The sequence below is a fragment of the Anomaloglossus baeobatrachus genome, chromosome 3 (assembly GCF_048569485.1).
Source record: "Anomaloglossus baeobatrachus isolate aAnoBae1 chromosome 3, aAnoBae1.hap1, whole genome shotgun sequence".
Lineage (NCBI taxonomy): Eukaryota > Metazoa > Chordata > Amphibia > Anura > Aromobatidae > Anomaloglossus > Anomaloglossus baeobatrachus.
The window spans coordinates 382,500,110-382,522,809 of NC_134355.1; the positions used below are offsets into that span (position 1 = coordinate 382,500,110).

General features: G+C 41.4%; 1 protein-coding gene across 1 annotated transcript in view; it reads left to right on the plus strand.

Annotated features, from left to right (window-relative positions):
* The window catches only part of IMPG1 (interphotoreceptor matrix proteoglycan 1), a 601,870-nt gene that overhangs the window by 46,865 nt on the left and 532,305 nt on the right, over positions 1 to 22,700 (plus strand). Inside the window, exon 3 of the mRNA XM_075341503.1 lies at positions 11,133 to 11,354. Coding sequence (XP_075197618.1) covers positions 11,133 to 11,354 — 222 coding nt within the window. The remainder of the gene's footprint in view (positions 1 to 11,132; positions 11,355 to 22,700) is intronic.

Genomic DNA, 22,700 nt, shown 5'->3' on the forward strand with positions numbered 1-22,700 from the left:
CTTTTTTTCTTTTTTTTTTTAAGTTGTGAAAAGTTTATTCAGAGGGTCATTTATTATTCAACCCCTCAAACCACAAGAATTCTGTTTGGTTCCCCTAAAGTATTAAGAAGTATTTCAGGCACAAAGAACAATGAGCTTCACATGTTTGGATTAATTATCTCTTTTTCCAGCCTTTTCTGACTAATTAAGACCCTCCCCAAACTTGTGAACAGCACTCATACTTGGTCAACATGGGAAGACAAAGGAGCATTCCAAGGCCATCAGAGACAAGATCGTGGAGGGTCACAAGGCTGGCAAGGGGTACAAAACCCTTTCCAAGGAGTTGGGCCTACCTGTCTCCACTGTTGGGAGCATCATCCGGAAGTGGAAGGCTTATGGAACTACTGTTAGCCTTCCACGGCCTGGACAGCCTTTGAAAGTTTCCACCCGTGCCGAGGCCAGGCTTGTCCGAAGAGTCAAGGCTAACCCAAGGACAACAAGGAAGGAGCTCCGGGAAGATCTCATGGCAGTGGGGACATTGGTTTCAGTCAATACCATAAGTAACGTACTCCACCGCAATGGTCTCTGTTCCAGACGAGGCCGTAAGGTACCTTTTACTTTCAAAGCGTCATGTCAAGGCTCGTCTACAGTTTGCTCATGATCACTTGGAGGACTCTGAGACAGACTGGTTCAAGGTTCTCTGGTCTGATGAGACCAAGATCGAGATCTTTGGTGCCAACCACACACGTGACGTTTGGAGACTGGATGGCACTGCATACGACCCCAAGAATACCATCCCTACAGTCAAGCACGGTGGTGGCAGCATCATGCTGTGGGGCTGTTTCTCAGCCAAGGGGCCTGGCCATCTGGTCCGCATCCATGGGAAGATGGATAGCACAGCCTACCTGGAGATTTTGGCCAAGAACCTGCGCTCCTCCATCAAGGATCTTAAGATGGGTCGTCATTTCATCTTCCAACAAGACAACGACCCAAAGCACACAGCCAAGAAAACCAAGGCCTGGTTCAAGAGGGAAAAAATCAAGGTGTTGCAGTGGCCTAGTCAGTCTCCTGACCTTAACCCAATTGAAAACTTGTAGAAGGAGCTCAAGATTAAAGTCCACATGAGACACCCAAAGAACCTAGATAACTTGGAGAAGATCTGCATGGAGGGGTGGGCCAAGATAACTCCAGAGACCTGTGCCGGCCTGATCAGGTCTTATAAAAGACGATTATTAGCTGTAATTGCAAACAAGGGTTATTCCACAAAATATTAAACCTAGGGGTTGAATAATAATTGACCCACACTTTTATGTTGAAAATGTATTAAAATTTAACTGAGCAACATAACTTGTTGGTTTGTAAGATTTATGCATCTGTTCACAAATCCTGCTCTTGTTTGAAGTTTGCAGGCTCTAACTTATTTGCATCTTATCAAACCTGCTAAATCTGCAGGGGGTTGAATACTACTTGTAGGCACTGTATGAGCTAGAAAGAGGTTCAAATGAGTGCCAGGAGACATGAGTGCTGCATGTTTTTTTTCTGAGAAAACAGAGGTGTTGTAGTACTAAGATTGGTGGCTAGTTGATGTGAATCAAATTTTTTTGGAAAATTAATTGAACCTAATGAACCTAAATATCAAAAGATTCAATCATCTCTACTTATGACTTGTGTGATTCTAATTTTGTATTTAATTTAGCTTATCATATATAAGCACAATCTGAGCATTTAGTGATGGATAACTCATGGTGAACTCATGTATTTCTTGAGCCCTTTCAACATACTTCCAGAATTTCTTTGAATTAACTCTGAGAATTAATCTTCCTCCCGCTCTAGATTCATTCCCATCCATTCCTTTCTATGTTATCTCTCATCCATCACTTTCTAGTTGCAATAGCAGTGGGATTAATCCTCCCTCAATCTTCCTAATTCCTATATCTTTTCACATCTGTCTTCTTTGTACATCTCATTTCCTTAGGGGTGCTTCACACACAGCGAGCTCGCTGCCGAGATCGCTGCTGAGTCACGCTTTTTGTGACGCAGCAGTGACATCATTAGCGATCTCGCTGTGTGTGACAATGAGCAGCGATCCGGCCCCTGCTGCGAGATCGCTGCTCGTTACACACAGCCCTGGTTCGTTTTCTTCAAAGCCGCTCTCCCGCTGTGACACACAGATCGCTGTGTGTGACAGCGAGAGAGCGACAAATGAAGCGAGCAGGGAGCAGGAGCCAGCATCTGACAGCTGAGGTAAGCTGTAACCAAGATAAACATCGGGTAACCAAGGTGGTTACCCGATATTTACCTTAGTTACCAGCCTCCGCAGCTCTCACGCTGCCTGTGCTGCCGGCTCCGGCTCTCTGCACATGTAGCTGCTGTACACATCGGGTTAATTAACCCGATGTGTACAGCAGCTAGGAGAGCAAGGAGCCAGCGCTAAGCAGTGTGCGCTGCTCCCTGCTCTCTGCACATGTAGCTGCATTACACATCGGGTTAATTAACCCGATGTGTACAGCAGCTAGGAGAGCAAGGAGCCAGCGCTCAGTGTGCGCGGCTCCCTGCTCTCTGCACACAGCGCTGGTAACTAATGTAAACATCGGGTAACCATACCCGATGTTTACCTTAGTTACCAGTCTCCGCAGCTTCCAGTCGGCGGCTCCGTGCAAGCGCAGCGTCGCTTGCACGTCGCTGCTGGCTGGGGGCTGTTCAGTGGTCGCTGGTGAGATCTGCCTGTTTGACAGCTCACCAGCGACCATGTAGCGATGCAGCAGCGATCCTGACCAGGTCAGATCGCTGGTCGGATCGCTGCTGCATCGCTAAGTGTGAAGGTACCCTTACATGCACATCTGATCAGCTAACTCAGTGAATCTCTTCTTAAGAAAAGACGTGTTCCATGTTGGCTTCAACCATTTTTTATTTTTTTTCCCCCATTATGTCTCCACATTATAGTATTAAGGGGAATCCTTGACCATGTTTTTGGACCTCATCTCAGAGCAGCATGATGTAAGGGCAGAGAACATGGTTCCAGTGGTGTGTCACTTACTATACTGGATGCTACATGTTTTGATAAGAATCAGTTTTTTCTGCACCAGATCTACCAGTATTCTGAAAGTTGAGTCCTGTTAAGGCTAGTTTCACACATCCTTCTTTTCGCCGGTTTGGTGGATCTGGCGCACTCCAGTACAGTGTATACAGTACAGTGGCAGCGCGACAAGCTCCGGTCATGACATGTTGTCATGTGACCAGAGCATGTGACGCGGAAGTTACAGCGCTGCCATTGTACTGTATCATACTGTACTGGAGTGCGCCGGATCCGCCAAACCGGCGAAAAGAAGGATGTGTGAAACTAGCCTTACCTCACCCAGTTTTTTGTGTGCACTGTGCATAAGCAGAAAGCTGGCAATCGGTGAAGAGGGCATGATTGAACTACATGCCAGTAGATTTAGTAGTCTTTTAGTGATAATTTGCTGCTGCAATAACAGTGTTTTTTTTAAAACTACAACAAGCAGCCCAATAGGTGATATCTTGCTGGAATCAGGGTCTGTGTCTCAACATTAGGCTACTCTTAGATTAGGTAGCAAGAACCTGGTGAAAGACAGGCGTTACATGTCTCACACTAGTAATGGGGTACATTATGCCTTGTGAGCGCATCATCTTATGTGTGTGATGCGGAGACTGTAGGGCCATCAATCAGCATTCAATACTGAGTGGAGTGCTGTGGTAGACATCATATTGTGTGTCGGGGTACATACCTGCATCATTGTAATATTTGTGGTGACATGCCTCCTCTGATTCCCCTTTGGACACTAGACAGCAGTGCACTTTGATTGCTTGTGACACATTATAGCATCAGTCCTACTTTATCTCTGGGACTTTTGGTGCTGCTTTGGAGGAAATGATGGAGTTAATTTTGGTCTAGGTTTTAATCAGTACTTCCTGAGACCCTTGTCAGTCAATAGTGTTGTTGTTATGTATATACTGCTGTGCTATGCTCCTGTTGGTTTTTCATGATTAATCCCATTTTTTTTTACCTCGGCATGATATTTGACTAAATAAGAGTAAGTGGTAATCCAGCACCCGTAGTCCAGTCTTCAGTGAAAATTAGGACATCCTTTATTCACAAAACTTGTTAAAAACATACATGTTTAAAATCAGAACAGCCTTACGCGTTTCAGGTCATAGAGACCCTTACTCATAGCCATAGGTAGTACATATACAAATAAAAACACAATATATACAATGCTGAAGGCAGGAAATGATTGACAGATGGAACACATTGATTAGGCAATGTAAAATTAACCCTTTCCAGTACAAACAATTGAGTTTGAAAACAAGAACGTGATAAGATACAAAACGCAGGCATGAATGCAATTATTATCATGACTACTTGCAGCTGAAGGTTTGTTCTGTTCATATAAGCCAGTTTCTGGTCAGTTTTTTGCAATATATTTATATATATATATTTATATATATATATAGCACAGCAGTATATACATAACAACAACACTATTGACTGACAAGGGTCTTAGGAAGTACTGATTAAAACCTAGACCAAAATTAACTCCATCATTTCCTCCAAAGCAGCACCAAAAGTCCCAGAGATAAAGTAGGACTGATGCTGTCATGTGTCACAAGCAATCAAAGTGCACTGCTGTCAGGTGTCCAAAGGGGAATCAGAGGAGGCATGTCATCACAAATATTACAATATATTTGTCATTTCAATATCTAAACAGTCACATTTAAGACGAAACACATAACTTTTGTATATTTATTTTGCGCTTGTAGACATATATATTTTTAGTTTCTATTATGTCTTGTTTATAAAAGTGAGTCCACCATTATGATGGTTACATAATAATTTTGATATTTATGATAATAATTGCATTCATGCCTGCATTTTGTATCTTATCACGTTCTTGTTTTCAAACTCAACTGTTTGCACAAGGAAGGGTTAATTTTGCATTGCGTATCCTAATCAATTAGTTTCATCTGTTCGTCATTTCCTGTCTTCAGCATTGTATATATGGTGTTTTTATTTGTATATGTACTTCCTATGAGTAAGGGTCTCTATGACCTGAAATGCATAAGGCTGTTCTGCATGTTTTAAACATGTTTTGTGAATAAAGGATGTCTTAATTTTCACTGAAGACTGGACTACGGGTGCTAGATTGCTACTTACTCTTATTTAGATTGACTTCTGCAGGGCTGGACCGCCCCTTTTCTTCATCTGTGCACCCTAGGTGGTTAGGATCACATGGCTATGGTAGGCTGAAATGTACTCCTTTTCACTTGGAATGAGATTTGACTATCTGCTTGCTTTTTAATTTTGTCCCTAATGTTACGTCTTGGTTTTGACCCTACTTGACTACTCTTCCAGCCTCTGATTTGCTACTCCAGATGGCAGCCCTTCTGTGGAAACAATCTAGTGGACCCAATTGTAAGACCAGATCTCTATACAAGGTTTCATGTCATATAGTCAAGGTTCCTATGAAATCTGTCAGATATCATGGCTTGTGCCAAGTCTGTCCGAGGTAGCCTTTTTGAACTTGTGGCCTCTGGTAGTCGTGACAATCATAGTGTGTGTGTGTGTGTGTGTGTGTGTGTGTGCCTTGATACTGTGTTGGGAATGGCACCGTCAGTGAGATTATTCTGTGGGCAGAAGATAAGACCTCCTATATTGTCTGTGGGGGTGTGTGGATATAATCATGCTGTGTGTGAGGGCCTCATACTGCATGTGGGGCTTGTTGGGTCATCATACTGTGTATAGGGGCTGTGTGGGGGGCACTTTTGGTGCATCATGTTGTGTGAGTTATACTGTGTTGAGGTCAGTGTGGAAGCATCAAGCTGTGGAAGGAACTGTGGTGTCATCATAATGTGTTGAGGAGAATTCACTGTAAGAGTATCATGTAGTTTGGGGAGAATTGTTGAGGGTTAGTTTGGGGAGCATTGTGTATGATCAATATGGGTTATGGAAGGAATATAGTCAGGAGTCAGAACACTATGGGGCTTTTGTATTGGCATAAGTACTGTGAACCTGCATACCACGCGGCCTTCTCCCTGATTTTAAAAGTTTTGAGGTTTGACCTCCACCTACTTTGCAGATTTTTTGAGGGGGCGTGTTGAGAGGAGAGGGGCCCAATTAGGACATTTACTGTGATTTCTATGTACGCCACTAACAATCGGCATTTAGAAGAACAATGGTTTGGCAACTACTCTACAGTACGGCATTTAGTATGAAAGTAGACACCCCACATATAATTTCAGTCATTCTCACAATCTTCAATTACAAAAGTACCGTATGTTGTAAATACAATAGTGTTATAGTTGATATATCCTCCAATAAGCATGCATCATATAAGTTCAATGGTGAGAAGTAAATACATTTCCTGCAGTTGCTTCATTGCCCAATAAAGAACTCAGTGTGGCAAAGATAGACTTTACCAAGACACAAAATTCATATATAAGAACACTGATGTTTAAAGTTGAAGATTCAAATACAATTTATTTTCTTGCACCTCAGGCAACAAACCGCTATTATTCTTGGCAGCTTGTAAAGTTATCTGTTCACCATGCTTTGCATTGTATGCCAGTTCTGAACTGCTTCAAGCCCCAATGACTGAAAATCAGCGTACCAGAAAATATAATATAAATTAAAATATTATACTACCTGCTTACGGCATTTCTAGGTGGCTAGATTGTTTATAACAAATATTAATACTTTTTGGATTAGACTAGAAAATAAACTTATCAAACTAACAAACCCTTTGGAAACCAGATGGATATGTTTTCTTTGATACCATGGAAAGGGCCAAGTAAGGAGAGATGTTTTGCTAATTTTCTTTAAGTTTAGTGCAACTATTCTCTTACATGTTGCAAATGTATTATTTTTCAGTAAAGGGGTGATTCAAAAGTTAAATTAATTTCAATCTAAGTCCCAATCTATTTATTGCCCCAATCTAAACTAATTTCAAATATGGCTTCATTAAAATTCCCTACCCTTCCCTTACTAGACTAACAACTACTCATTTTTTTCCCCTACTTCCTGTTCTCATGATGCTTTGTTTGAAACTCCCAGTGAATGTTGGGATACTGAAATGAAGTGTCATCAGGAGGCAAAGGCTGCTGTCTCTCTCTCAGCCTTTGCCCACTACCTGGTACTAAACATCATCAGTGATGTTTGTTTCAGGGTCTGATCTGGTCCCTGCAAGCAGTCATTGTGCAATTTGAACAGTGACAGCGTGCTCTGCTCTGCCAGCTGAGATCAGTAAAGATGGTAAAACAGAGCAGCCTACACTGTCAGTGCGCCATGTCAGAGTACTTGACAGCATACAGAGACGTCACTGCCCCTTTAAGCATGTTCTATATACTTCATTGTAAAAGGGATTTGAAGCATGTTTTTCTTTGTTTCATATTGAGAATGTTACAACTATCCATGGATTTAGCACCTATCAAATAATAGTCAATCGCCAAACAATGAACTATATTATTTCTAAAAAATGAGTCCATGTTCATCAATGAATAAACATATTGAGTCAATAGGGGAATATCAAAGGGCTCATTTACTTTAAAGGATATATGGTGTCAAACAATCATCAGTAAGCTATATGTTTTGTTCTCATTTAATGGCAATCTGTCAGCATGTTCTTGTTATGGGATCTGAGAGCAGCATAATCTAGATACAGAGAGACTGATTCCATTGATGTGTCACCTACTGGACTGATTGGTGCAGTTTTGCTGTAATCCTTGTCCTCTCTGTGTTAGGCCTCTGTCACACGCACGTGAAAAAAACGAACCGTTTTTTCACGTACGTGTTAAAAGGGTGGTTTGCTCTCCGAGGTCCCGTGTTTGTGGCACATGCGTGTTCTCCGTGTGTTATACGTAATAACACACGGAGAACGGAAAGCGGCGCCTTGCCTGTTTCTTCCGGAGCTGTCTGTGGTGCTGAATGACAGTATCCGGCACAGGCCATGCCCCGCTGACGCTGCTTCCGGCCCCCAGTGAAGAAGACGCGTTGTTCAAATTCACTGGGTGTCGGATGCATGTGACAGCCGCAGCAGAGACTGCAGGACTGGTGGAGGTGAGTATGTTTTTTTTGTATTTTTACAATGACGCGTGTGTTTCTCCGGTGCATGTCACACGGGACCGCATGCACACTACATCCGTGTGGTACGGTTGCAGGCCGTGTGACACCCGTGCTGCCGGAGAAAAACGGACATGCCACCGTATGGAGCACATGGGTACACGTACAATCCACACGGACACACGTTCTGTGTGGATTTACGTTAATGTGCCTGTTACCATAGGGTAACATTGGTGTACGTGTGTATGTGTCTCCGGTACGTGAAAAAACTGCCAAACATGTATCGGAGGCACGAACGTGTGACAGAGGCCTTAGATGTAGCAGTGGGCAGAATGCTAAACTGTGAATAACCCCGTCCACTCCCCTTACTGGAAACTTCATGTGTACATTTTGCATTGTCAGTAAGCTGCCAAAAAGTGGTGGAAGCGGGTTTACACAAATAAGCCTGACTAGTCCGCACTCCAGACGTAGTACTGTAGTTATAATCTCCTGCTGATAAAACACTGAATGTATGGAAACTACAGCATACATCCTAATAAGGGACACATCCCTGGAATCAGACTCTCAATGACTACATTATGCTGCTCTCAAATTAAATAGCAAAAAGCTGTTGACAGATTCCCTTTAATAGTAAGTATGTCTAGAGAATCTTACCATGCTTTTGATGCATATAGAAAAATAATTGTAAATCAGATCGTTCTGTTCACATAGAATATCATTGTTCTCACCACCTATGTTCTGATTTTATAAACTAAAAGATTTTCACCCAATGAATAGCAGCCTGTTGACACTGCGTGATTATAAGGAAAAAGGCATTGTAAACGGACGCTAAGGCAGTATGTTTCTTGATAGGTGCTAACTCATGAGAATAAAAACAATTCAAGCACAATAATTGTTGCCTTCAACAGTTTCTAGTGATTTTGTAACTTTAATCACCAAATCTGTAGATATATGCATTTTCCAGAAATGATAGTAGCAAATACATCCAATACTATTTACACCATCAGGGCATTTTATTTCATATCAGTTTTTAAAATTAATCTGCCATCTTGAAAAACTTATTATTATTATTACTTTCTATAGCGCCAACATATTCCTCAGCACAAAAAATATATGATATTACTAACACATAGTTAAGCACATACAGTACAAACTTACAATCTATGAGGAAATAGGTGTAAACACAAAAGATAAAAAAAATTGCGATTTCATTGTATTAATTATTGGGGATCCATTTGGTGAGCTTAACAAAATGCTATAATAAAGTGGTAGTGTGCATTTTCCTTTCATTTTTAAAGTTCTTTTTGTCCCATTTTGAGAATCAGAGTATTGCGAGGGATTAAGGAAAGGCTAAAGCCACTAAATCACTAAACTCGCGTAGAAAGTGTTTGTGCCCAGGTATTGACGGCTGTTGACTAGTACATGACAAAAGTATTACTGAATAGTGAAGAGTGAGCACTACCATGCTTGGGTGCTCGGTACTCATAAAGAGAAGTTGGATGTTTGTATGGGCGTGACCGAGTACACGAGTATAATGGAAGACAATGGGGAACTCGAGCATTTTTCTGGAAGATTTTCAAGAAAAATGCTTGAAACCACCATTAACTGTTGTGAATGTCAGTTATGCTTTTGCTGCTGTGAGGCTCCCTCTTGTGGCCAGGAATGGTTTGGACAGAGATCAGGTGTGTTGAGCAATGGGCATTTCCATTGCTAACTCTCTGCCTATTTAAACCCTGGTCTGCTGGCAGGCTATGCCGGATGTCAGTTGTTCTTTGTTCACCAGCCTGATTCATCCTGCTCCAGACCACTTCTACCCCAGATAAGTGCGTGGCTCTTTATTTGTTGTTTGGTTATTTTTGCTCTTATCTGAGTTTGTCATTTGCTGTGGTTATTGTCAGTTTATTTGCATGCAGGAATCTTCTCTCTCAGTGGCTTAGTTGGGAAGCTCCCTGCAGCTGTAATTGAAGTATTGCTCCTATAAGTCCATGTGTTTGTTGCTTCTTGAATTTGTAATGGTTCCTGCTTTCTGTTCATTGGTATGACAAGAGCGCCTGGTATAGGACGGAGTTCAGATCTAGCGATCTGAGGGCTTTTTGTACCATCAGGTTTTTGGATTTTTTAGGGTTTTTCTCTGGCTACCATCAGTCCCTTTCCTATCGTGTCCTATTTAGTCAGTAGGGCCTCACCTTTTGCTAATCCTATCATCTATCTGTGTATTGTGTTTAACTATATCACCGCAGTCTTTGAATGTGGGGGGCTTGCTATTCTTTATCTATTTTCTGAGGCAGAGAGTTATTCATCTTTCCTTCCTTTAGGATAGCTAGTTCTCCGGCTGGGTTCGCGGTGTACAGGATGTTAGTTCACCCCTCGGCTACTTCTAGTGTTGATGGTTAGTAAGGGGATGGCGGCCAGATTAGTTGCCAATGCTCTTGTCACCTTTTACCAATGATTTATGGTGGTCTTCCATGGTTCCGGATCATAACAATTAACCTACATTATACTCGGTACATGAGTCGAGCCCGTCCGAGTGTCTGACTTCTCATTACGAGTACTGAGCACCTAAGCATTATAGTGCTCGCTCATCACTAATATAAACAATGGCAACACTTTGTTAACAAACTGTCAAATTGTATTCTAAATGTTGGAAAATACCAATACAATAGAATAGCCCTGAGCCGTCTGATTTTAAACTGATCCTTGTGTTTGTGAGCAAAATACACTCCTCTTATGCCATTGGAACTCCAAATTAATAAGATTTGTTTTACAGGCGCTTGGGAAATTAATGCAGCACAACTGTGGTGTACTAAACGTTTCTGCTTTATGATGTCATGTGACCAGCTTATATAGTATCTCAAACAAAGAAATAACTATGCACCAATAACAGCCGCAGGGGTGTGTATACAAATGTGAAACTTGTCCGCCCATCAGTGTTAGCTGAGCGCTATGACATCATTCAGTTGTAAGACAAAATGGTTTCTATGAGAACAAAATAGATTGTATTCTCGCACATATTATATTGATTTTTCATGTATCATACATCTTAGAAAGGAACATTAACTTGTGCATATTTTCTTGGCAGAAATTGTAAACAAATCAAAACATGAAAACAGCTCGGCATCAGCTCCTTCACATCCAGATGTATTAACAAAGATATCTAAAGCTTCAACAATCAAACGACTATTTGACTTGAAGAGACTAAGAACGAAAAGATCAACAGTTTTTACAACAGGAGTTAAAGTTTGCCCACAAGAATCGGTGAAGCAAATCATTGCAAGTCATTTGGCTTACTACAGACTCAGAGGTAATGCTCAGAACAAGTAGCACCTTGTTGTTAATGGCGTTTGTATGGAGGCACATAGAGTCCCTTTAACTCCATATAACAGAGCCCTAAGACCTACATATGGTGCCCCATTTCTGTACAGTATCTTAGAATCATTCTCTCCAGAACCAATGCCCCCCAGGTAAAATATCTCCAGAATAAACCATCAGGTGGCAAGTGGCACAGTAGGACATAGCACAATACAAACTCTTAAAAGGAACTGATAAAATATATGTAGACATTTGGGGACAATTTTTATTTTATTATTTAAATCCATATCTTTTTTTTTTACAATAATAAAGTGTAGTAGGGTTTTTAAAAAAAAATAAAAATAAAAAAATAAATCTAACAACTAATTTAATGGTCTCGTTCTGTATTACAGTACATAGCTAGTTTAATGGTGTCTGTCAGTGAGATTGTGCTAATGGCAGAGTTTCTAATTTATGTCTTTCTTTTCTTAGCCAATTTAGGACCACATCACGATTGACCTTTAATTCTAAATTCAAATTTGAAAAATATTAGTAGTAGATAGCTGCCAGAACGATCTTTTGGCAGATTCACTGTTAATTTATTCTGCAGACTGTTATGTACAGTGATGCATAGAGGCTGTAGAATCTAAACAGTTCAAAGATTTTAATGAATCCCTTTTACCAAAATGATTTTTGAAAAATACATGCTTTAAGTAAAAAAAAAACCTCACCATGTTATTTTGAGCATTTATTACTTTATAATGTTATTTCAAAATTCAATAATTAAAGTAGCAATTTTTAGTAGGAAACTAATAATATGTCTCATGCGCACATTGCGTAATTGCATGCATTTACGCTGCGTATAGCACTACAGCGTAAATGCATGCGTCCTGCGTCCCCTGCACAATCTATGTAGATTGTGCATGACAGTGCGCACGTTGCTTTTATGAACGCAGCGATTTGGGTGCTAAAATTTTGAACCAAATCCGTGCGTTCATAAAAGCAGCATGTCAATTATTTGTGCATTCTGGATGTAGCTCCTACTCTTTCCATGGTGGGGGCAGCAGCCATAGCGCATGAAATCGACTTTTTTTAACAAAAATACTGCATCCTTTATGCAGTGTTTCTGCAGCGATTTGAAGCGCACATGTGCTGTCAAATTGCTGCAGAAGAATCAGCAGTTACGTGCGCATGAGCCCTAAAAACAGAATCTGTCGTCAAGTTTTTGTTATGTAATCTGAAGGAGGCATGCTGCAAGGGTTAACACAAAAATTTCAGGGATACCTGTCTTGTCAAGGTCCAATTTGAATTTATTTGTTGTATTTGTTTAAGCAGCAGGACTTATCATTGCTCAGACTACGATGTGACGCACAAGGCAGTCCAGCAATCCCCCTCCTGTGATTGACACCTCACTGTCAAACTACAATCTCTATTGGGACTCTGGTGGGCACGGGAACGGCTCTGTTAGATGACTAAATCTAAAACTTCTGAAGAGGAGCATGCCACTGTCGCTTTGATGTCCTTACATTTGAGATAATCCTCCCAATTTGAGTTGTTTACAGATTATTCACATTGAATGAAATATTTCTATATAGTTTCTTGTAAAATATTTTTATCTTATATTTAGTTAGTAGTGTGGTTTCAGATCTAATATAGGCTTATTTTCAATAACCCTGTAAAATTTACTGCAGTGCAGCACGATCAAAGAACCTTTGTGTCTTACACATTTTTACTGCTGTGTAAAATGTTATTATGTCAGGAGCTATGGGATAATAAAATTGGTCCTGTCCACAGATGGGACCATTTACCTCTATAAAAAATGTTATGAACAACAGAAATGGGAACGTGGAACGTTACATCAACAGCGAAGACTTAATATCCCTCAGGATTGATGTTTGATTTGGTTGAAAATTATAGCTTTATAGGATGTTCAATTTGGTGTAGTTAATAGGGAGATTTTTCTTGTAAAGGAACAGTCAAAGAGATTGGTTTACGGTTTCATCAGCCTTTACAGGGATCAATATTTCGATTCTGCTTTGGTGCTACAAAGTTAAAAAGCATGGCTTCCAAAGATATATCTTGCTATATGGATTGTCAAATGTAATACAAGTTGTAATTCATATGGGAGAAATATGTGTTTAATATGTAAACAATACCAGGTTGTTACTAATGGTCCACTCTTTAATCTTTTGATGATTTACATCCATGTTATTGTTTGATATATTTGTGATAAGAAAAAATAATTATTTGTTTTATATTTGCATATCATTTTTTAAAATTGTTTTTAAAAAAATATTACCAGTGCTATGCAGGCCCCATTTTATTCTGTTCATTGTAATCTGGCACAATGAACTTTGTATGAATTACAGCAGATCTGCAAGGGAGCTTTGGGGGTTAAAAAAGGGGTGAAAGAGGGTATTTTTATTTTATTTCAAATAAAGGATTTTATCAGTGTTTGTGTTTTAGTTCTTTTCACCTACAGGATTAGTAATGGGGGGGTCCCATAGACACCTCCCATTACTAATCTAGGGCTTCATAGCAGCTCACAAATCACAGCTGTCATAACCCCTTATATTACCCTGATTGCCTCCGCACCAGGGCAAATGGGATGAGCTGGGTAAAGATCAGAATTGTCGCACCAAATTTACTTAATAGGTGCCGAAATGTTGCAGAAAATGTCAACATCAAAATCCCATAAAAAGATCATCATGAGAACGTATACTTAGGTTATGTTAAAATACAGGTTTTTTTAAGAGGACTGAGAAGGAAATATTGTTCTAAAATCTATTTAAAATTCTACTCTAAAAACTTCAAATGACTTAAGCTTTATTTTAATGTAAATGGGGAAAACTCACCTATAGTATTGTTTTTTTCTACGTTTTTCCAGCGTGTAAAAAAAAGCACTAAATCTGGTCATTGATTGAATTAGATGCAGATAAAAAGCTAAAAAACGGTATAAAAAACATTCCAAAATTTATTTTTTGTGACAGATATTTCTCATATAAAAATCCATGTAAAAAACTCCACCTGAACGTTTAACATACCTTTACAAATAAGATTTAAAGTCCATGTAGAAAGCATGCATGAACCATAAAAATCTCAATAACTAAAGCATCAACTAACAGCAAATATGATTGTACGGAAGATCAGTTTTCAATTGACCTGATTTTCATTTGATTTCCAGGGTATTGGCTATTTTGCACTATAGTACATGTGTCAGTGCTGAGCTGGGTTTCTAACATCTCTCATGCTTATAATGCCGTTGTGACTTATAAAATAAATGCAGATCACTTATCGATAGTGACTTCTCTGCACTCTCAAGAGTTCTGTTTTGACAAGGAAAGATAAGCTCTTTATAGTCATATACAATGAAATACAAGGCGATGAGTATAACATTGGATCTCCCCAGTGTAAACAGTGTGAGAATGCTACAAACAACAAGAGAATAGATTTAGTTTGACAACAAATTTTTGCTAAAAAAAAATCTAAAAATATTTCTATCCTAAATTCATAGTGAATAAGAAGAAATAAGATTGTCCTATAAATATTACATCTACAGGTTATCTTATTAACATTGAGTGCATACCTTCTCCAGTCTCTTTTAATTGCGCTCTCTGGAATGCATGGTAAGTGTGTAACAAACTACCCTACACCAAAGACTTCTACCTTTCCAACTCCCTTAAATTTCTGGCTTTCACGAAAACCTGGATCCAGCAGTTGGGCACCACTACCGTCATTCTCTCTCGTTTGATGGACTACAATTATCACATACCCCCATACCTGAGAAGTTCACACTGTTAGACTCTTTAAAATCCTTCTCCTTGCGAGTGGTGGTTGTGTATCACCCTCCTTACAGTTCCTGGATGACTTTGCGATTTGGCTTCCACACTTTCTATCTTATGACATTCCAATTCTCATCATGGGGGACTTTAACTTCCCCATTGATGATCGGCTCATCTTCTTTCTCTAACCTTATCCTTTGGCCTTCCACAGTTTATTAACTATCCTACACATGAAGATGGGAATATTCTGGACCTGGTCTTTTCTAAGTGTCGCGGGTGGAGGAGGGGACGCTGCGCTTTCTCACTGCTCGGCTCCGGCTACTGCTGCTGCTGCTGCTCGGTGGTGGCTCGAGCGGTGGGCCGGATCCCGGGGACTCGAGCGGCGTTCCTCGCCCGTGAGTGAAAAGGGGGTTTTGATTGTGGGGATTTGATATTGTCCGTGACACCACGCACGGTTGTGGTGAGATTGGTGACACCACCGCTGCTCTGGACGGGGATCCCGGGAGCGATGACAGGGAGCAGCTTTGATGTTAGTTCTCTCCTCCGTGGGTAGGGGGTTGGTTGTCCCGGGGCCCGGTGATGGGGTAGGGATGATTGGCAGGCGAGTTACGGGGCCTGGGGAGGTGCAGGGTCGCAGGGGCAGCGCTGTGCCGCACGGTGGTACTCACTCAGCCCAATCATGTACACAGAGTCTCTGATGAAACAAACGGCTGGATGGACGGGTCCCACAGACGGATGCGGTGCTGTTTCTCCCGGCAGGTTGATGGTGACTGCCTTTCCCTGCACCTATGTAGTGTAACGGTTCCAATGGGTTCCCACCGGTAACCCGCTCTCCAGCTTTGAAGGTTGCTGAAGGAGCCCCTTTTGCCTGCAGGCTCTGGCCCTGGGAGCTGTAGCCTTGGCGGTGACTGTATTTCCCTCTCTCGGTTGGACTGTTGCCTTCTGTCGGGACTTGGGTGCTGGGAAACCCAGGAGGTTCCCTTCGCTAACGGATTTGGCAAATTGCACGGCGACTCCTAGCCTTGCCGGGGTCCGTAAGCCCCTGCTGGATGGTGCTGGCTTCTCTTTGCGTACCGGTCCGGTACCGCCGGGCCACCGCCCATCCACGGTCCTTACGGTTGACTCCGATAGACCTCTCCTGCAGACGGTCACCACCGTCTGCCAACCTTGCTGTTCTGTCCGGGCCACACACCCGGACCAACTTCTGTCTGCTCCTCTACCACTTTCCTTCCTCTCTCCACTCCTCTCCAAAACTAAACTGCCCTCTTTTCCCGCCTCCAGGACTGTGAACTCCTCGGTGGGCGGGACCAATCGCCTGGCCCACCCCCTGGTGTGAACATCAGCCCCTGGAGGAAGGCAACAAGGGTTTTTGTCTGACTTAGGTGTGCCTGACCGGGAGTGTGGGGTGTGTTGGTGTTGTTCTCTGTGGCCCCTGGCTTGTCCAGGGCGCCACATAAGTTCTGCTCAGTGCATGACTTTACTAACTTCGCACTCCCACTCTGTGACCATTACTTTCTATATATATCCTCCCTCCTATTCATCTGTCTCCACATCCAATAGTTTTAGAATGGGGCTTCACTTTTTTTTTCTATTGTGCCCTCAATTGCAAAAACATTGTGATACTTAGGTCTCACCAATGGACATAGTCCATGTCAAAATTAAAAATTCTGCTCAGTTTATTTTTTTTTCATCCTCCGATTCCAGTAAAACATTCAATGAGCAACATAGGAGTCAATACTAAACCTTAGATTGGTGCAGCCATAGAACAGCCTATGTACCATATGAGCACTTCTGCCAAAATGTCCTCCACAGATGCCAGGAGGTCAGGAGAGTCATAGCCCTCCCATCCAGTGGTCTCAGATTACTAACCTGCACATGGATTCTCCTATTTCTACTTATGCATATTGGTGGATGGATAGTCACCTCAACTTTTGCAACCAATGCAAAGCAGCTGGTACCAAGTAAAGAAAAATCAGCAAGTGCATCAAAAGGCATAGATGCCAATAACAAAAACACAGTTTTGCTTTTATACAAGTGACTGTTCAGACCACACTGAGAACTATATGTCAATTTTGGACTCCAGTGTTAAGAAGGACATAGCTGAACAAGACTGGGTGCAATGAAATTTAACTAAGGTTTTTAAGAGAACATATCAACTGCAGAATCAAATTTGAGGGCTACTTTATATGGGGAAAGAAGATTAGGGGAGATCCATGTACAATGTACAAATATATGGGATGTCAGTACAGAGATATGTATAATAGTAGTTTTACACATAGGCCTGCAATGATGACAATGGGGCAACCTCTACATGAAGAGGAAAGAAGGTTTTACCATCATGACAGATGGAAATTCTTTACGGGGCAGTGAGTTTATGGAATTCTTTACTCTGTTGTGATGTTAGCTTTGTTAAATAAGCTCAAGAAGGCTTTAAATAAGTATGTTCAAACCTCTCTTTAAAAATACAATTTGCAAGTTATGGATATTGAAGTTCAAAAGATGGGTGAATGGTCCAAAAATACTCGGTATTGGCATGTTTGGAATCAGAAAGGTATGTTTCCCTTAATTTTGGGCATTTACCATGTGTTTCATATGGATTTTTGCCTTCCTTTGATTTAGATTGTAGATCTGTGTCATTTTTCTACCTTAGTGTTAGGTCTGGTGGTTCTGTACCTGAGTGGGTCCGTCACACTCTTACGTGTGCTCTGGCTCCCTAATGGGTCACCCGTCACCCTTCACTGGCCACGAGAGACAGGGTGTTACCATCGGGGGATAGAGCTTGCACAAGTGCCCACTCTGGCCAGGCACATCGTACCCTGTGGGTTGATGGGAGGTGGGACGCCGCTGCTTCCAGCGTTGGTGTCACTCAGGGGTCCCGAGGCTCTGGTTACCCTGGTGTGAGCTGTTGCCTGCGGATTCGGGATGCTGTATCCTCTGACACACTCAGATGGTGGGAGGTTCCCTCCATTACACTGTCATCCCCTCCTTCTGATGGTCTGTGGACAGAGAGTAGGAATGGGTGTTGCCTCAGCGAGTCAGATGAGTTCTCAGACGCAGATTTAAACCTGCAATCTGCCTCCCTTAGTTACTGATTAATTCAGTTGTGTGGGTGGTTTGGTTGGTTAAATTGTGCTGGTTCTCTGAGGTTTTCCTCATGCATCTCCTGCTGAAGGGTTCAGCTTCCTTTCTGTTTCTGCTGTGATATCAGCCTAAAATTTGTTCCTTTTCCTGTTTAGTTATTTTCTTGGTGTGATTATCCCACCTGTTGCTGTGTGCCAGGTCATCAAGCGCCACACCGATTGCTGCCTGGGAAGGGCTCTGTTAAAGTCTGTCCTCGCCAGGCCTGGCAGGCGGGTGAAAAATGTCCCCGGCCCTTAAGGGTGGGCTCCAGTGCAATAGCTAGCGCCAAGTGCGACCAACACATTGCACTTGCTAGCGTGCAGCTGGCCTGATGCCATCATCTTGCATTACACTTACCAACTATTAATTGATGAGAGCCACTGCACTTTATGGAACCGAACTACAACACCCATACATTTTTAGAGGGCCGTATGTCACAACGCCTTGTGAGAAGCCGGGCCTACTACCTTGGAGGATGTTCAGGTCACGGTGTCTTCGATGGCTCCAGCAAATCCCTAGGTTAAGTGGTAAATTATTAAAGGAAAAGTTATAGAGATAGGAGACTATGAGTTGTGGTGATATCTGCAAGGTATAAGGTCACTGAAGGAAGACATACACCGAGGGTTCTGTGAAAACATGAATGATGAACTTTACTGAAATCTTGTAACCAATTCTTCAGTCAAACAAACAAAGTTGCTTTATCCATTTCAAATACACAGTCATTTAATAGCATAAAAGAGTTCTCTTACACAGTGGACTAGTTGAAGCGTTTTTCCTATCCCGGCCTTAGGAGGATGGATGTCACTATCAATTGGACTAACTGTGCTGGGTATAATGGGTGCAGGATCAGCCTAATATACTGTGCAGTGCTGCAGTCCTTTTCCTTGTCTTAGAATATAAGTATAGCTTATTGCTTACTTTTCCAGTATTCTGTTGTTGCAGAAGCGGGGCGCTCTGAATAGGGTGCTAATTACACTCCCCGCATATCTCAATGGAGGTCTCCTTTTTTTCTCCTGCATCACAGAAACTCAACCGCATCTATCCCTTTTTTCTTTCAACTGCCTCCTCAAGCTCCGCCCCCAACAGCCACCTCCTTGCTTTCAAATCAATTGCAATACAAATTGCAATACCAAGCCAAGGCAGTAGAGGGCAGCGCAACACTAAATAATTTACCTCCTCCCAAAGCGGGGGAATAGGTGTCACAAATGTAATCACATAGAGAACATAGAACACACATTAGCAGTAGCTTTTATGGTCACTACACGTACTGTGCATGCAAATGTTTTAAATGTCACGCAGAGGAATTCAGAAGTGTTTTTTATTGTTTTTTTAGGTACCCGATAGACAGAAATGGGCCAGATTCCATGAGACACTTTACAGATGTAGCATATAATGCAAAAAAGACCAGTATAAACTTGCAGACTTACAAAAAAAGACAGAGCCTAGCTTCTAACATCCTCCCTTGAAAAAACATGGGAGCAAAAAGGGGAAATAATCCTCCTTAAATAGATATGCCCTGAAGTTCCTCAGATTAGAAGTATAATGTGCAATGTAATATACTTGTAAACCTAATGTGCAGATATGACATCCTTTTGAACATTGTTCAGCTACGATCATGGCAGAGAATCCATAAAGAAAAATTAATTAAAGGCCAGTCCTTTATACTTACCAGACAAGCTCTCTGGTGATGGAAAGCAATTTCAATCTCAATGACTGGAATATTGCAAGCCCTACATTAAATTAAATGCTACAGATGATTTTAGCTAAAAAGCTATGCATCTGATTACTATATTAAAGAGGGAAACACGGGGCACTGGAGTGCTATCCGTCAGTAGATATGAACTAGCATACAATATGGAAAGAGTTTACACATTGTATTCCCACCAGTAAAGTGAAATAAATATATATTAATGTGACAGTGAACGAGGAGAAGAATTATTAGGTTTGATGAATATCCTGTCACAAGAGATAGGAATGACAAAATCCATAACAAAATGTTAAAATATAGAATCTTATATATATTGTAAGTAATATTATTTTGTTAGTTTTAATGATGTATGTCTCCATGTGATGTCATAGACAGGATCAGTTTTGGTGCTACTCTATCATGGATGTGGCCCACTCTGGGGAGACCCCTGTCAAGTTGGGGACCAAAAGCTCCTTTCTATGCGCAGGTCTGCAGCTTGTGTTTAAATGTATCTGTTTTCTATTGGTGCTATAGGGGTTAAGGACTCTTTTTTTAACTGGCCATCCTTTGGAGCCTTAAACGCAGGTGCAGCTATTTGTGATCACTCCCTTTCACTAGAAATAGTCACATGTCTTGCCATATGATGCCGGTTATAGAATCTCATTATTTTTATGCTGACTACTTTGGAAGGAGCCAATCTCTGGAAGAAGCTGAGGAGTCGTGACAATTGCAGCAGTGGTGTTTAGCTGTATTGGAGAAGCTTGGAGTGTTTTCCTTTTTGTGTCTGTTTTCCCCATTGTTTGTCTAACTCCCCTTGTGTTGTATTATTGTAGGTGAAACTAGTGTAGTTTTTCCCACTAACCAGGGTAAGTTCAGGGCAAGCGAGAGCCTTGGCATGTGATCAGCAATGGGGGGAAGGACCTGTATAGGTACAGTATGTTAGGGAGTGCAGTGAACATCTCAGTTGAGTGTAGGAGGTGACCCCCCCCACTCCTCTCTCCAGGGGCCACCATTCTATTGTGTTCCCTGTGTACCCAGTGTGCTGCGGTGCTCACTGGGGGTTTCATTAAACCTGGTGTAACCCCGGTAGTCACTGCATGACACATAGGTCAAAGTGTCCTAGTGGGTCCCTTTTTGTGTTTTGTCTAAAACACAACATAGCTATAGATATTAACTGTGAATGATATACAAAAACATCTTTAAGTAATCCATGAACCAAACTTACAGTTAGCAAATAATATCCGTTTACAATTGACAAATGCCATCATACTGTTACTGAACAATGACTAGTTTACAAACACCATGACCACTATTATTACCACAACACAGTGAACAAATAATACCACCATACTGATGATTTGTACCTTATACAAAAATGATGTACCCCTTTGTATCCCCATACAATAATGATGTCCCCCTTTGGCCTCCATACAATAATGATGATCCCTTTGTGCCTCTATACAATAATAATGTTCTCATTTGTACCTCCATACAATAATTAAGTCCCCCTTTGGGCCGCCATACAATGATTATGTTCTCTGTGCCTCCATACAATAATGATGACTCCTTTGAGCCTCCATACAATAATGATGATAACTTTGAGCCTCCATACAATTATGATGCCCCCCTTTGTTCTTCCATACAATAATTATGTCTCCCTTTGTGATTCCATAGAATAATTATGTCCTTATTTGAGTTTCCCATGCTCCAATATTTAATATAAAAGAGTAAAGTCAAACTCCCCTAACACCTTTGTCATAATCAACAACACGTTCCTCCTCTTTCCCCAGCAATAGTGAAAAGGTGGATCGATTAAGTGATGTCACTGCACTACTTATTATTCTCCATGCACTTCCAATATATGGTAATTGCAGGTATAATGAAGCCCGTGACTTACCAAAGAAAATATCATGGCATTGAGCCAGTGGCTTATTGTTTCTGAGGGGAAAGTTGAAAGCTGTGTCTATATGGCATAGACCTCATAGCACAGTGGGAATCAGTACTTGGTCAGATTTGCCAGGTGCAGGCACTAGCCCTTATCTGTTCCTTTTTTTTTTTAGATCATATACTGTACATTCAAAGAGTGTCAGAGTAGGACCTCTACCAGTCATTTTTGTTTCTATATTATGGTCACAAAACTCAGGTCTATCCCAAAGATTCAATGAACTAGAATAAGGTCACAATGAAATGTAAGGCCCTGTGTGCACTGGAAAATGGAATTTTCTTAAGAAAATTCCACAGGCACTGAAAGATTACTGCACCCGCGGAAAAAAAACGCAAAAAAACGCACCGAAATCCGCATGCGTTTTATTGCGTTTTGGTGCTGTTTTGGTGCGGTTTTTCCGTGGGTTGGTACATGTGTTTTAATGCAATAAAGCACTTTGGGGGAATAAAAGGTAATTTCCTTCTGATATAGATAGATAAAGAAATAGATAGATAATGGATAGATAGATGGATAGATAGATAGATGATAGAGGGACAGATAGAGGGACAGATAGAAGGACAGATAGAGGGGCAGATAGAGGGATAGATAGAAGGACAGATAGAGGGGCAGATAGAGGGACAGATAGAAGGACAGATAGAGGGGCAGATAGAGGGATAGATAGAGGGATAGATAGATAGAAGGATAGATAGATGGATAGATAATCAATAGATTGATCTGTTGTCACGCTGTACTCTAAGATGTACAATAGCAGTACAGCGCAGTAATGAGGGACTGAGAGGATTCCTGAAACTATCTGAGAAGGTAGTTAGCTGTTAAACCACTAGG